General features: G+C 53.4%; 1 protein-coding gene across 1 annotated transcript; it reads left to right on the top strand.

Annotated features, from left to right (window-relative positions):
- Positions 1 to 4,136: 4,136 nt before the first annotated feature.
- LOC119105989 (uncharacterized) lies at positions 4,137 to 15,900 on the top strand. Its single transcript, XM_037229583.1, has 4 exons — positions 4,137 to 4,147; positions 11,060 to 11,261; positions 13,387 to 13,478; positions 15,260 to 15,900. The coding sequence occupies exons 2-4, from the start codon at positions 11,077 to 11,079 to the stop codon at positions 15,367 to 15,369; spliced, it is 387 nt and encodes a 128-aa protein (XP_037085478.1). The 5' UTR covers positions 4,137 to 4,147; positions 11,060 to 11,076; the 3' UTR covers positions 15,370 to 15,900.
- Positions 15,901 to 16,120: the final 220 nt, after the last annotated feature.

Genomic DNA, 16,120 nt, shown 5'->3' with positions numbered 1-16,120 from the left:
ATCTTTCCCAGATTTAGCCCGAACGGGTGTTTATCTCGGTAAACCTGGTATCGCCTCCGTAGCGATGTGTCGCCAGTCGCTGCATGCCCCACGGCCTCGAATGAGATTGCACGAGACGCTTACGTCATCTCACCGCTACGCTGCCGCGCGCAGCTGAAATGCGACCATCTCGGTCGGCCAGACATAATTCCAGAACCGAATTTATTCGACGGACGACAATTCACGAGCGACGCATGATTGTGCCTTTGAAATACGTCGGATGGAAAATGTATCTGCTTTTGACGACGGTTTGTCCGGAAAAATTGGAGACGGGCTCTAGATTGAGGACGGTGGGTGCATATTAATGGAGGGCTGCTGAGTCGGATGGTGACCTGTGCCGGTGCTGGGCTGCAGCCATTCGGCCGTGCGGTCCTCACGAAATACTTGACATATTGCGGTGAGGCAAGCAGTCAACAAATTATGCCTATGTGGCATATGCTTTGCATAATTTTGAGCCAAAATGGTAGACTGGTTTTAGTTGCGTCTGTGAGGAGCAGGCGTTGCCAACATGAGCAAAGGTCATTCGAAAATCCATGTTTGGATTGGCATTTGTGATATTTTGTGCGTTTGATATCCCTGTAATTAAGAAAAGCAGCACATGCGCGGGAAATGAACCTCTGCTTCCCCCAGCGCGCGGAAATCCTGATTTACACAATAAGCGATGTCACACGCTACCCCCAGGTGGAATGCCCACACCGTCATCCCGTTATCGAAGCTTGCATTTATGATCTAAGTGAAAAGTAAAAGTCTACTGGATGGATAGAGCATACTCGGGGAAAGTATACTGGATGTGACATGGGCAATATGAAAGTAAACTATCTCATGGATGAAACTGATGGAGGTCCCTTGCATTTTGTAATGGTCTGTATCAGCTCGTCCTCCACGAAAACAGATAGAACTGAACACAGGGTTAAATGCTTTGTCTGGACGAACGTCCAGATTTATATACAAGCCTCAATTGCTTAGCTACTTTACAGTTTGTTATATTCTGTTGGATAATGATGCACTATAATCGATGTGCCCTGCAATGTGCTGATGCTCTCGTTGCACACAAAGCAGACTGAAATCATAGAACCAAAAATAAAGTAAGTATGAGAATATGATAATTTTGATTCGATGTCGCACATGACGTTCCTGCAACGTGGCTATGTGGCGAGGCAAGAACTGATATCAGGAATATGAAGTGCCATTGTATTGCTAGAGTAATGTATGCAGCTTTTACTCCACTTGTCTAAGCCTAGCGTTTGTTGCGCTCCCAAACAGTTGCGCTCCCGCCCGGTGCTTTGGTCGGTAGCACGAGAGCCCATCATCCCGTCCACACTGACCGCCCGGCCCCGTGCGCAGGAGGAGGACTGAGGGCAGCTGGAGACCCCAAGTTTCGCATCTCTCGAGGACCTACATGTAGAGGTGACAGCCTTCGCGCCACCGGCCGAGGCGTACGCGCGCATGGCCTACGCTCTGACGGAGGTGCGACGCTTCCTGGTGCCCGGTACGTAGCGCGAGCGGCTGACCGATCATGGCGCACCCATCGGTACGACTGCCCGTGACCTGTCCCCCACCCCCTGAAGCTTGTGCAATTCTGATCGTCTTCATATCTGTGTGCTTACGTTCATCGCAAGCTTGTGCGCGTTTGCTTCCCCCCGATATCCAGATGAGTGTAGTGTCTTCGCTCCCCCCATGTCGATACACTTATGTCTTTGACATTTACTTGCACTTCTCTCACTACATACGTGCGTCTTACTCATCCACGCGCTGCGCCCATACGGCCGTTTCATGACACCTTCTGTGTCTGGTTTCCTCCATGCAGTACCGTCCGTGTCTTGATACAAGAGACTCCACCGTCCGCTCAAGCCATGGTGTATTTTCCTCATGCAGTACGTCCGGTCTTGATACAAAGAGACTCCACCGTCGTTCAAGCCATGGTGTATTTTCCTCATGCAGTACGTCCGTGTCTGATACAAGAGACTCCACCGTCGCTCAAGCATGGGTTATTTCCTCCTCATGCAGTAGCGTCCCGTGTCTCGATACAAAGAGACCCACCGTCTTCTCAACCATGGTGTATTTCCTCATGCAGTACGGCCGTGTCGTGATACAGAAGAGATCCCACCGTCGCTCAAGCCATGGTGTGTATTTTCCTCATGCAAGTACGTCCGTGTCTTGATTACAAAGAGACTCCACACCGTCGCTCAAGTCATGGTGTATTGCTGTTGTGTCCACAAACGTGTGCGGGGGCAGGCTGATCAACCAGCCCCTATCCCCATGACATCATTGTATATGTCGTATCAGCAATATCGCTATCAAATCAGTCCCGTTGTTGGTGATCTTCTGGTGGCACCGTGGTGTAGGGAAATTGCTGGACTCGTAATCCGGCAGAAATGGGAACGAATCGCAGAGCGGGCGCATTGTTTGGCCCGACTGAAATGGAAAGGTCAGCTGGCAAGGGGCCAACGAGTGTCAATCCAGGGCAAGGGCGGCCGCGCCGTCGCATTGTGCAGCACTTAAAGATTCCGTCCTACTGTCAAGCCAAAACGGGGCAGGCAAAATCATCGGTTGGACCTGGCGGTGCGTCTCGGTTGGCGAGTTCAGGGTACACGCAACAAGTTATGCTTAGCAGACACTCCGAATACAAAAATCACCTTTGCAAGCCATTTGGAATACTTTAAAACACCTAGTGAGGGTTATCCATGGCCTGCCTTGTCCGCTCGCGATGACTTTGAATCTCCTAAAGTGTCTGATTAGAGCGTCGATTGCTTCTTATGTAGAGGTGGACACAGCCATCTTATTTGTCTTCTCGTGCTAATTTCAGATTAAAGTTGACATTTGCACAAGCCCTTAGCTAAAAGAAAGGGCTGGAAGCTTGTGTAAGTTTGAACTGGTGGTTTTAGTACACAAATACAGCATGAGTAGACGAATGAGACGACACAGAAAAACGCAAAACGGTCAAAATTAACATATGGGGTTTTACCTTCGGATGACAGAATTATCGGCTGCTCTGAAGGAGCCAGAAGCGCCCCGGCCCGTTGCACTGCAGGATGAATATTAGTCGACCGCAAGCGAGCGATCTCAACAGGCGGCAGCGGCGGAATGACGCCTGAAGAAAGGAAGCGCAAAGGCGCAGCGTGGAAAACCGGGCCATCCGGGCAGCCCGTGACCTGTCCAGCCAATATGGGTACCTGGCTCGACGCTCGCATCCACGGATTGTCCATGCGTTGTGCCGGGATGAGTCGTTCACAGCCACCGCGCCGAAGGCAAACAGTCCGCTCATCTGACACAGTTACGACACACAGAATACTGCCGCCGGTGCCCCACGGAGAAAACCAGCGGGCCACTGTTGAGTCCCTGAGAGGAGAGCACCGCACGAGATCGCCGGCCACCCTTTGTACCGAGTCGAAGCTGAAAGTGCTGAGTCGGCGTGCCGTAACGACGAGTCACGGTCGACAAGGACGCTGGCGATCGTCGGCAACTTTCTCCGGCGCAGCGTCGCGGCGACAGGGCCGTGCCTGTGACTGATGCCGGGCCACGGAACTGACTGGTGTCACAGGGGAGCGTGACTGGCGGCCGGACTGCCGGGACGGACGGAGAGATGCAGGTCTACACTGGAAACAGGCGAACTCTCCAGAGGCACAGTTTACTGGTGACCAGCGACTAGCTGCAGCCCTGGTGTGTGCAACCTCTCAGAATGCGTCGCGGTTTAGAGGATGCGCAGCTTATAGCCCTGGACTGCAGAGATCATCTTCACACAGCATATATCGAACTGATGCTTGAGAGCGTGCTGGACAGAAGTGTCGCCTTCTGAACAACATCCGAGTGTTTCCATGCCTGCAGTGAGTGCGCTCAACAGAGTCTCCCTGAGCGACGTCCGCCACGGTAACCGCTTCCGTTGCGTTCCAGACTACAACGACGAGATCCGCCAGGAGCAGATGCCGAGAGATGCAGCTCCTCAACGAGGGCGGGCGCCGACAACTGAGGGCAGCACCAGTAGTGGCAGCCCGCCGCTGCGGCCGGCCGCAAACGGAAGTCTGGTGCTCCGGTAGGCGTGCCGGGCCTGCTGCCGCACCCGGCACTGCGTGGACTCACCCCACGCTCCCAGACGGCCTCTCGCCCACCGGTACGTGCAGCTATCACCGCCAAAGGGCCCACGGCTCACCGGCGCTTGAGTGGGGGTTTACGGTGTCAAAGGACCGTATACCTAACTTTACCACTGGCAGCGTGTTGCCTCTTCCTACCTATCATATGACTGGCGCTCTTTCTGTCGGGCCACGACACCCTCTGTCCCCTCCATCCCTCTCCATCCCTCCTCTCTCTCCCTTCGTCTCCCTCTCTCCTCTTCTTCCGTTTGCCTCTCTCCTACCCTGTCTCCTCCCTCCTATTTTCTCTCTCCCTCTCTATCTCCCTCTTCTCTCTCTCTCTCTCTCTCTTCTCTTCTTCTCTATCTCTCTCTCTTTCTCTCGTTATCTTTCTCCCTCTCCATGTTCTCTATCTCTCTCTCTCTCGTCCCTTTCTCTCCCTCCTCTCTCTCTCTCGGTATCCCTCTCCCTCCCTCTTCTCCTCCTACCCTTTCTTTCTTCCCTCTCTCCCCTATCTCTCATCTCTTCTCTCTTCTTCCCTCTCTCCCTTCCCCCTCTCTCCGTTCTTCCTCTCTCCCTCTTCTCTCCTTCCTCTCTCTTCTACCTTTCTCTCTCCCTCCTCTTTTCTTTCTCCTCCTCTTCTCTCTACTCTCTCTCCCCCTCCTCTTTTTCTCTTCACTCCCTTTCTATCTCCTCTATCTCTCCCTCTCTCTCCCCCCTCTTCTCCTCCCTTTCTTCTCTCCTCTTTTCTCCTTCTTCCCCCCTCCCTCTCTCCTTCCTCTTCTCCCTTCCCCATTCCCCCTTTGTCTTCTCTCTCCCTTCTTTTTTTCCCCCTCTCCCTCCCTCCTTTTCTCTCTCTCACTCTCTCTCTCATCTTTCGTCTCGCTAACTCCCTCCCTCCCTCCCTCTCTCCCCTTTCTCTCTCTTCCATTCCCCTCTTCCTTCCTCCCTCTTTCCCTCTCCCTTCCTCCCTCTCTCTCTCTCTGTCTCTCTCTCTCCCTCCCTCTCTCTCTTTTCCTTTCTCTCTCCTCTCTTTTTCTCTTTCCCTGCCCCTCTCTCTCCCTCTTTCTTCCCTCTGTCTGTCCCTGTCTTTCTCTATCTCTCCTCCCTCTCTCTCCTTATCCCTTTCTCTCCCTTTCCCTCTCCCTCGCTCTCTCTCTCCTTCCTATCTCTCTCTCTCTCTCTCTCTTCTCTCTCTCCTCTCTCTCTTCTCTCTCTCTCTCTCTCTCTCTCTCTCTCCCTCTCTCTCTATCTTTCTCTTTCTTTCTGCTTCCTCTTCTTTACTTCTCTCACCAGATATTTTTGCACGCCAAGTGTTGTTTAGTGTTCTGTTGTTCTACGTTAATAAATTCAGTTATCCCGCTTATTAGTACCGAGTCTGCAGATTATAGCTGAAGCCGCGCTCCCCATCCCACTATGAAAATTGCAGCTAGCAAATTGTAAACTCTCCGTCACCGTCTAAATTTCCGTCATATCAAAATGCTCTGGGAAAAGGTCTTTTGTTTCGTCTTTTTATTTTCCTTTATTTTCTTGCCAGAGAGTGGCCCAAGCAGCGCGCGTGCAATGTGTTCAGAACTCAATTTGAATCATTCCGATGGCTAAGCCCAGTATCCATCATGCCATAAATATCTGTCTAAGTCTCCTTAAAACTTCTTGATCACCTTGGCGCTAAGGCTGAATCCACACAGCCCCAGCAATGATCGAGAAAAGCCTCGGGCTCGAGGGGCTTAGTGTCATATGAAAACATTGTGAAATGTTGTTATCCATGATTTGAAGCTCACGATACCCCTAGCAAATAGGATATTTCTATTAAACTACATTTAATATGACATTACACTATCATTTACGTCTTGCTGATCCGATCGGAATTCGATGTATAGGCTAATGCTGGGATGACGTACAGATAAGCGTGTATGTACAGGCTAATGGTGGGATGACATGCAAATAAGCGTGTATGTACCGGCTAATGCTGGGATAACATACAGATGAGCGTGTATGTACCGGCTAATGCTGGGATGGCACACAGATAAGCGTGTGTGTACAGGCTAATGCTGGGATGACGTACATCTAAGTGTGTATGCCTGCCAAACGCATTCGCTAGTTGGATGGTTGTATTAATATGTATCTGATTTTTAAAGAAAATTATGCAGCGTTGCAGCAATAGTGCAGCATAATGCAGCAGCAGATTTACAGCAAAATGCTGCAAATCTCTTGCTTCACTTCAACGTCACTATGCACTAAAGCTCAGTTTAGTGCTAGATTCTGCTGACAACACGGAATTACTACATAATAATTCCTAGCTGCATGAAGGAGGGTACTAAGACGTGGTTGAGCTATAGAAATGCCGTGCAGAAATCTCATCTGAAACAGCATCGCAGCTTTGGAATGTTTTCAAAACTGAGCTTGGCGATACTGCAGGGTGTGCCCATCTTTTGAGATGGTCTGAGGCTGTTGCCATAGCGGTGTATGAATAATTATCTTTGCATACTATCATGCACTCACAGTCGAGCCTGTAACACCAAAGGGATGCTTTCAGCCTGAAATGTATGATTTCCGTAAGACACTGATAGCCTGAGAGACGCCAAGGAATGTTTTACGTTGTACTGTTTCGCATATTTCCTTATCACTGTTTTTCTCAGCCCGGCAACAGATATTCATCTAGCATGTATTTACATAAAATTCCCAGTTTGTGGAAATCGCTTTGAATGTTCATTGTGCAACACTGACCAAAGCAAAAGTTTCACCTTGTCTGTCTCTGAAGTCAGTATCGCAGCGGGACTGCGCCGCGTGCTTCTCCCGAGTTGCCGTGAAAAATGTATCGCCCGCCGCGGCTGCAGGGCCGACGGCTCGCCGGCGGCGCTCGCGTGTTTACCCTATTCAAGCCGGGCCCGGGTCGCTGGGACGGATGCCACAAACTTCCGACCCGGAAGCGACGCCGCTCGGCGGCCGCGAGCCGAGACCGGCCGGCGCCGCCGGGCCGTCACGTGCCGCGGCCGGCCGCCTCCGTCCGGCGCCGGCCGACGCTCGCCGGCTGTCGGCCGCCGGCGCGCCCTCGGCAGATCACATCTGAAGCCGGCCGGCTCTCTGATGACCCTTTATTGGGGCGCGGGATCGCGTGGCGGCGGCGCTGTGTGCTGCAGGAGGCGGGGATGGGGCGGGGAGGCTCCACGCGGCCGGACCGGACGTGGCCGCCTCCGGGGCGGCGGCCAGCTCCGGGCCGACTTCACAAAATCCGTCGGATCAGTGGGCCGGCGGGGTGCTCTGCCGCCGCTGTCGAGAAGTTGGACGGATTCGAGGACGTCGAGCGGCGGGAGGGCCTTCGGGGCCACTCGCCGTCGGCCGCCGGGGTCATTAGCTGCTGGTCAGTGGGACTGACGGCGCTGGCTCCGACGCATTGTCGGCGGTGCTTCTGTGGGGTGATGGCCGTTCCCACAAAAAAAGTCAGCTGTTGTTCATCGAAGCCGTGAGCTGCAGTACTATGGGCATTTTAAATGTGTTTGGCGGGGCTGTTAGGTGTGGTCATGCCTGGTTTCTAGCTGCACCGGACTGTCTAGTGTCTAACTGCGACTTAGCGAGCTGAGAACTTTGGTTCTGCGAGACTGTCGGCAGTGGTCTGCCTGAACATTAGCTGCCGCTCCACCGCAACGTCAGCCTTGGTTTTATTTTACTACCAGCTGACCAGCTTCCAAAAATTCCGTTGCTTGTCTGGGTGTTACAGAAGGGTTCTGTACGCCACGTGAAGATGGATGTGGGCACTGCCAGTGGCCAGTTCATGGTTGACGGACAGCACACAATTTAAACAAGCTGAATATTCACAAGGCTTTCAGATGTGAGTCCGTGTAACTGCGAGCTGAAGCTCGGGGGATCGTCGGCCAAATTCACTGAGACCATCGCCTGGTTTTCGTTGTCTGCGAGGAGCGGAATGGCCGGAAGGGACTTACACTTACTCAGTCCTCTTCTTCTTTTTCGATCACGTGATTTATGATCGAAACAGCTGGTGACGATTGCGCTCGTGTTACGACGGCCATTGGGCAAGCCGCAAAAAGTCCGTAACGACAGCAGAAATATCCACTAAAAGCATATCGAACCTATCCGCTGGCCCACAGCATGCTATTTAGACCTCTTCCGCATGGTAATTGCGATCGAATTAAATCGTAAAAGCGAAACTTGTCAGCCAGCAGCAGTTGCTTCGAATGCGAATAGCTGGTATCTCCTGCAACGATGGCACTATCTCCCACATAAAACAGCTATCTGGAGTGCTCCCGGCGGAGAAACGGCCCATCTCCTCAATGCGCTTCGGAAAACAGCCATCTTTAAAGCGCGTGGCTTGGAGAGCGATTTTCAAAGAGCGTTTTTCAGCGCCGGCCGGGACGCCCAGCTCGCCTGCGGTGCTTACGCATCCAAGCGCGGCGGGGAGGCGGCTATTTTCCGTGCGACCGGCGCCATCGGCCCGCTGTCCCAGAGGGCCCGCGGTCCCCTCACCTTTACTGCTCGGCGGCCGGGCCCGACCAGCCCCCGGGGCCCTGCGCGCACCGACCCGGCAAGATTGGACGTGTGCCGCAGCCATGGCCACCCCAGGGGAGCGGGCCCCGGCCGAAATTGCATGTCGCCCGCGATCGCGACTCTCATCCTTTACGTGACAGGGTGGTGTGGTGCCTCTCACCGCGGTCGCGGCCGCGGCCGCTGGCTCTCTGGCCCGCGGCGAATCGGCTCGGCCTGGCCGGCGCAAGCGCCCCGAGTCCGCGCAACAAGCTGCACCAGCGGGCGGGCGGGGCCTCGCAATGACAGTCAAATGTTTCCCAGTTCAGAGAAGGCTAGCAGTAGTGCTTGACTGAGAAGAAAGGTTTTTGAACCGTCTCAAGGCTCTCTGTCTGTGTCAAGGGCTCAAGGCTGCCTCGTCTCTCATGGTGCGGGCGGGAAGTAAGGACAGGCTTACGAGGAGATGGACAAATTTTATGTAGATACATGTAGATACATGCATTTATATATGCTGACCAAAGACTAAACAAATATGACTTTACTGGAATTTCACGCGCCTTTCCTAAAGAAGTAAAGTGTACTTATATGTGGGTTACCAAAACAGTTCGAAGTAACTGCGTATGATATTGCATAAGCGAAAAGTACATGCCAGTGAGGAGTAGGCATTTCCATGATGACACGTACCAAATATTACAACACATTTCCTAAACACTACGTCGATTTCACCACTCGTTTGGATTATAATGAACCCATGGGCTTAAGAAAATATCCGAGCAAAACACAATGATGATTGTTTAAAGTTTCGAGGGATGTCATTGGGCCGTACTCAGTCTTGTTTTCATCCACCTACTATCTGACATCTACCTTCTTTGTCTTACTGAAGACAAAGAAGGGTCTACTTTAGAACAAGCTGGGTCTTCTTTAACTTACTGGATCTACTTCATCTTACCGTATCCGATATATCTATCATAACAGGTGCCTTACTGTATCTAGACACCTCATCTTGGTGGATACCTTACTCCGCCTTAGTTCCCTTGACCACCTTCTTAAAAGAGTGTTCTTGGTTCTTTATTTGACGATAATGATATGGAAGGTCGGCTGATTTTTTCTTGGGGCACAAAATGTCCGTGTCATTTTCTTCCTTCAGGAGGAAACAGCTGTTTGTTTGCTAATTTAATACCACAATGTTATTGACATAAGTTTTAAACAAATCAAACCACGTAGATAGGTGAAAAGAATCATAGATAGGTGAAGCTAAAGGCGTTTTTATTAAGGCGCTGCTATCCTGCTTCCAACATATAAGATAGGCGTCGTGTTCATTGCGAATGGCTTGCCATTATGCACCAGAGGGGATCGTTAAAGATAACAATTTTAGACTGCAGCGAGCAATCTTTTCCTACGCGGCCCTCAAACTTCTCCCAACTGCCCGGCACAAGTGGCCGTCGTCTTTGATGCCAGTTTAATATTTGCCGAGTCGAACTCCTGCAGAGAGGAAGACCTCATGCTGACAAATCGGGCTGCAATTTTGAGTTGTCGAATGGCCAACTCATTAAAGTGCCGATGAGCGGCGGGATGTGCCCGTGGCGAAATTGTCCAATCGCTCGGCCGCTTACGGCGAGGCGTCTCAGCGCTGCAGCGGCGGCGGGACATCACAGATGCTGGACGATATCGGACAGCACCCTCGTCAGCGATAGACGGAGCAATCTCAGGCGTCGCGTAGCAGTCCCAGCCGCGCTCCTCGCTCACGGCGCGCCTAAGTCCGCGCACAGCTGCCACGAGCGCGCGGACTCCCGAAAGTTCTCTTCCGGGCATGAACTGGTCGGTGGGCAAAGTCGGCGGTCCGGTGACCTTCTGCATACGAGGCCCCGCCGGTGGACGAGGTCGGTGGCCCTGTCGCCTTTTGCGGGTCCCGTCACGTACCAGTGCCATGGAGGAAACTGAGTGGGACCCCAGAGACCAAACAGGTGACCTGCACTCGGATCCCTTGGGCATGGCTGGACTCTCCAGCCGTGCCCACAACGTATGGGTTTTTCTCCAGAGCAATACACTTATTACTTAAAGGTCGTGGAGGCATGCTTCGATGGAGAGGCGCAGCCGGTGGGCGGTTGCAGAAGGGCACGCATGGGCACATGCGCACGGCGTATGAGGCGAGTCCGTGGCAGCGGTGGAACTGACCTGACCCAGATGGCGACGGAAACACTGCTAGCTTTTAGCTAAATTTTGCGGGCTACTGATGTATCACAACGAATCTTAGTTCGCTGTAGACTCACTGTTTCGCGACGAAGGGTGCTAGCCTGCTGGTCTTTGAGCTTTGTGAACGTTTACGAGACACGGTGCTGTAGTCTAAAATCCCTGGGAGCTCCACCTGCGAGGTGATGCGCGCCTGCCTGGGCTTCGCGCCATGCGTCCTGGCGCCATGACGGGCCGCCGTGAGCCCCGCTGCTCGGCTACAGCGAGTGCGTGCCGTGTTTCAGTGGACCAGGGTCCGGCAATGGGCCGGCTGAGGTCGGCCGGGCTGCTGCCGCTGCCGGCCCCGCAGCCCACCGACCTGCCCAAGCAGCTGCCGCCCATGACCGGCGACGTCGCCGACGAGGCCGCCCACGCGCAGCACCAGTTCATCGAGCTCTGCAACAACATGAACGGCATGGGCGGCATCAACGGCTACGATCTGCCCGGGTGAGTGCGGTGACGGAGTCGGATCGGGAGTGCAGCTCGCTGTTCTCGGAAATGTCGTACTCGGTGGGCGGCGGACCCGGAAGTGATGTGCGCGTCACACGTGGCGAGGAAGCCATCTGGATTCCTTCCGAGCTGGCCGGCTAATGTTCCATAGGGCACTAGATCAGTTCACGCGCGCACTGAAGTTGGATTCTACACGGAAGGAGATGGTCCGTAGATCGAGGGCAGGCCCATGACTCGATGTGTTTGCGGTCGACAAACCGCCCTTCGTCACACAGGAAGTGTGTAAAAACATGTCTGCCTGTGGTGTGAAACTTACTTTATTTTCAGTGCCCTCCTTGCATACCCACTTAGTTGAAACAAATCATAAGTCAAAAATAGCAGCCCTTCAATAGATATAAACACATGAGACCAATAGAAATCGGCACTCGCACTGCACGCCCCTCAGGACAAGTGGACAGTAACAAACATTGACATAAACAAACGACTGTCTCGAAAATAGACAAATCACCCACAACACCTAGTCAAGATGAAGCGTCTTCCAAACAAACAAGCATCTACTGCAAACTAATCCTTGTTTTCGCTCCACCTGATCGATTGCAAGTCCTACTGAACGATGATGCTGATTTGGACTCCCAGCAACAAATCATCAATTGGAACCAAACCCGATTACGACTGAAAGATACATGCTCCAAGTCCCGAAGGGATTTGAACGGAGTTGGTAACGGTGATAAAAAATTAGGGAGTAAACCGTTCTACACGCCACATAAAAGTCTGCACAGCTCCAATGCTTGAAAGCAAGGCGCGCTATACCTAGTGTCCAACACGCGTGATATTCAATGGATATCGGAGTGAAAATATCTGCTGTTACTTACATCTCTATATGAATCGATTTACACACATGTTGAAAGGAATCAACTCCACCTTGGTCAAATAAAAAATGTGTTTATTACCATGTAGGCCTTGACGTTACCCGGATTCAAGCACGAGTCTGTAGCACAAATCCTTTTCCTTTAAATTAACGCAACGATTAACGAGCCGTCAAATCATAGCGACCTCCAGATACATTCAGACATTAAGCAACTCAGTTCATGCGTGTGGTTGTCGGCATTCGGCACTGGGGCGATCAATGCAAGGTCGGAACGGCAGGTGCTCATGAGCCATTTCTCGGCGGACTGTCTGGCCCGGTCTGATGTCAGGAAAGCCACGTGGCCACAATTGTTCGTCCCGCAGCCGAATGACACTCAGTGCAATTGGGTTGAAGGCAACTGTCCACGGTCGCTCGTATTCGAGCTGCACTTGCCGATGACGCCGGGGTAGAGGGGGAGAGCACTGGGCGACATCGGCAGGGATGGTGCCGGGTCGCCCACTGCTCTAACCATCATCGGCAGCGACGTTGCCCTCTGGCAGGCACCGGCCCAAGAGGTTCCTGGCAGCTGACAATGCAGAGAAAAATGAGAACCCTCTGTTGGCCTTGCATGCAGCGCCTGTAACGTCAGCCAGAAGACACCGCAATCGTAATGGACACCACCGTTCATTCTTTGGCAGTTGTTTTGCTCTCAATGCAAATCTTCAGAAGTTTTGTGTAGCGGCATGGCTTGAATAATGGGCTCTGGGTTGAGTGCACCGATATTTGGGAAACCTAACGTCGAATTAATAACAGTGTATACGAATGGAGAATATCCCTGAGCCCCCACCCTATGCTGGGCGCAATTCCTGGCATATGACTAACCACTGCGCATGTCCTTGCAACACTTCGAGCTACAGCATGCTCTCAAATGCTGACGAAGCTCTTCCACAGTCGTGCAGTCATTTGCAGCTGCCACAGCCGGCACTGTCGCAATGTCCGCCGCGGCAGAGCGGCCCAGCCCACATGTCCAGAGTCCCTCCCGTCTGCGGCCGGTGCTGACCTCGGCCTCGCCCGGCTGTGTTTCACCTCTCGAGAGTCCCTCCCGTCCGCAGCCGGTACTGACCTCGGCCGTGCCCTGATGTGTTTCACCTATCGAGAGTCCCTCCCGTCCGCGGCCGGTGCTGACCTCAGCCGCGCCCGGCTGTGTTTCACCTGTCGAGAGTCCCTCCCGTCCGCGGCCGGTGCTGACCTCGGCCGCGCCCGGCTGTGTTTCAGACTGGGGCTGCTCGACATCACCCGTCTCACCGCCCTGCCCGTCGGCCAGTTCGCCGACTTTTACGCCGCCGCCCAGCACACCCATGACCCAGGTAATGGCGGCGTCACGTGCGCCGGGACGCAGCCGTTGACTTCACTCGTCGTGTACGAACAATCCAGACTCACGGACCGGCGCCTCTGAAATCAGTGCTTTGCATTCCTCTCCCAGAGTCTCCGCCTCCTGAGCAAAGAATCCTGTGCTATTTATCCAAGAAGTGATGCCTGGGAATCTTACTCCGGACCTTTCCTCCAGCCTCATTTAGTAAACTTGTTTCACGCTCTGTTGTGCCAGCTGCAGTCAGGGAATAGCGCTAAATCCCGCAAACATTCTCGCGAGGCGTCTGCACGGCCCACAAAATGCGGAGGTAGATTGGAAATTCACGCGCGGGCTTGCAGCTTAAAACTTTCGCGTAGTTTCAGCCAAACTCAAACACTTTCTAATTCGCCAAGTTCATCTTCGTTTTCTCGCTGGGATTGCGTGGCACGTTATCAGGGGCTGCGAGCTCTCAGTGAGGACGACAGACCGCACCCCATTCTTGCTGGTGATAAGTCCGGGGACAGCGCGAGAGAGCGTGGGACTGCTGCTGACAAATCGCATCCGCGTAAGAGGCCGGGATGTTCCGCCGTCGTTGGCTATCGATGCCTGCCGGGCTGATGGACGTCGGGGTGCGTTAGCCGCCGGTGCCGCCACTGTGCGCCCCAGGGCCGGTGGCGCAGCCCATATGGCCACACAATGTCGGCCCTCCCGACCGCGTCCAAGAGCACAAACCTGTCTGAAAACAAACGCTGAGTAAGAGGCGGCCGGCGGCAGGGGACCCTCCCAATCGATGCGATGCATCTTCCAGGAAGGGGGAGGAAAAATACGCCCGCTTTTTGTGCGCGAGCCTATAATTGGAACAACATTATGAGGACATGCTGCGAAGCTCTTGATGCATTTGAATAAGAAGACCCTACTGGCACGGGTACATGCAGCTCGGTTGGTGCCCACGCTTCGGCATATTTCTCTATTCAGAGTACTGCTGAATGTTATAAATATGCAGCGTATTAAACAGCACTGCCGCGAACCGAAAACAGTCGATGCGCGGGGATGGAGCAAACCGGGCAACTTCAGCAACATTTAATCTGTCTGCGAGGCAGGCGTTCATTTTGTGGGACTTGCGGTATACATACAAACGATATACACGATATATAATATACAGTATACACCATATACGAATATACACGATATACGAGTATACACGAGTATACACGATATACGAGTATACACGAGTATACCCAATATACGAGTATACACGATATACTCGGCCGGCCCCTTGCAACCCTTGCTTATAGAGACTCCATGTCAGCTCAACTCGCTGGAGCGTCTACAAATCAAACGACCCGTCCAGGGGCCGTTTCAATGTCTGAAAGCGCCGACAAGTTTGGTAACGCGTCACCATTAGCCCAATGGCGCATTTTGACAGGCAGACCCCGAATCTGGTTCGTTTGATGACGTTGAGGGACGCGTCCTCCAAACTTTGATTAAGTTATAAACTAGACAGATTTAGTTCCATTCTGTTGCCAGATCATGTTTTACGCATGCGTCCGACCCCCGTTAGTTTCAGGCACGTTCCCTACAACAGTGATCTGTGATATAGTCGACGCCTACGCAACCACTTGACATGATTTTGTGCGTCCGTAGAAGTGTTACGCGGTAGGATTTGCTTGTAAAGCCGTGATCTTTGAGCTACATTGTGCCTTCAGGCATCATGTGCGGATTGATTTCGGCCTGCAGCCTAACGCATTGATTTAGGCCCAGGGCGGTCCCCTGACCGCCGACCTGATGTGTTCGCAGAAGCCACGCTCTGCCGGCCCGGTGAGCTCTCGCTGAAGATGGCCACCCACCACCCGAAGCTACACGTGCGGCACGACCCATACGGCCGCGTCCTCATGAAGACGTCCTAAGCACCGCGCCACAGCGCCTCATTGTCCGTCTACGAGCCGAGCGTGGCGCGGGCGTGGCGGCTCCACCGATTTCAAAACTCGCGTCCGTGGCGTGCCGGGGACGCCACGCGTCAAACTGAACACGTGGCACGTGCGTCAGCCGAAGGCGAGGACGCGCGCCGCCAGTTTTGGACGCGTGACGCGTGTAAGTGCGGGAACGGTGTCGCGGACGCGCTTCGTCCGGCGTGGACACGTGGCACGTGCCCGCGTGGAGACGTCATGGAGACCAGAGAGCTGCAGCCCTGGACACGTGGCACGTGCACGCGTGGAGACGTCATGGAGACCGGAGAGCTGCAGTCCTGGACACGCGGCACATGCACGCATGGAGACGTCATGGAGAGTGGAGAGCTGCAGTCTTGGACACGTGGCACGTGTAAGTGTGGAGCAGTGGAGAGGCGCACGAAGGGTAGTCGTTGTTTTGTACCTGTGATATACAGTGTAGAATCTGTCCGAGCCCGAAATAAATCAGCACGTAGTGGTAGCCTCACCAAAGCTGCGAGCGTTTGACGGTCTTGAGCAGAATACAAGCATGCAGAGTCATTCGTCCCTGACGGAGACACTCTGAAAATGAAGGCTCGTCTTCAGTCGATCTACTCGTAGTCCTCTGAGGACAAGCACCAACGACAACGGCACTCCGCCGCTCTGTGAGACCAGCACTCACTCGGACACGCTAGTCGACATACCGGGCATCGCTCGGTCGAGTTCACAATTT

This window comes from Pollicipes pollicipes, unplaced genomic scaffold (assembly GCF_011947565.3).
Source record: "Pollicipes pollicipes isolate AB1234 unplaced genomic scaffold, Ppol_2.1 Scaffold_6138;HRSCAF=7277_pilon_pilon_pilon, whole genome shotgun sequence".
NCBI lineage: Eukaryota > Metazoa > Arthropoda > Thecostraca > Pollicipedomorpha > Pollicipedidae > Pollicipes > Pollicipes pollicipes.
This window is presented reverse-complemented; position numbering and strand designations above follow the sequence as displayed.

What these genes read in the sequence shown, in the direction of transcription:
- LOC119105989 (XM_037229583.1), top strand. Translation starts at nt 11,077, where the DNA reads ATGGGCCGGCTGAGGTCGGCCGGGCTGCTGCCGCTGCCGGCCCCGCAG. An exon ending in AACGGCTACGATCTGCCCGG is followed by an intron (nt 11,262 to 13,386) that starts GTGAGTGCGGTG and finishes GCTGTGTTTCAG; the next exon opens with ACTGGGGCTGCTCGACATCA. An exon ending in CCAGCACACCCATGACCCAG is followed by an intron (nt 13,479 to 15,259) that starts GTAATGGCGGCG and finishes ATGTGTTCGCAG; the next exon opens with AAGCCACGCTCTGCCGGCCC.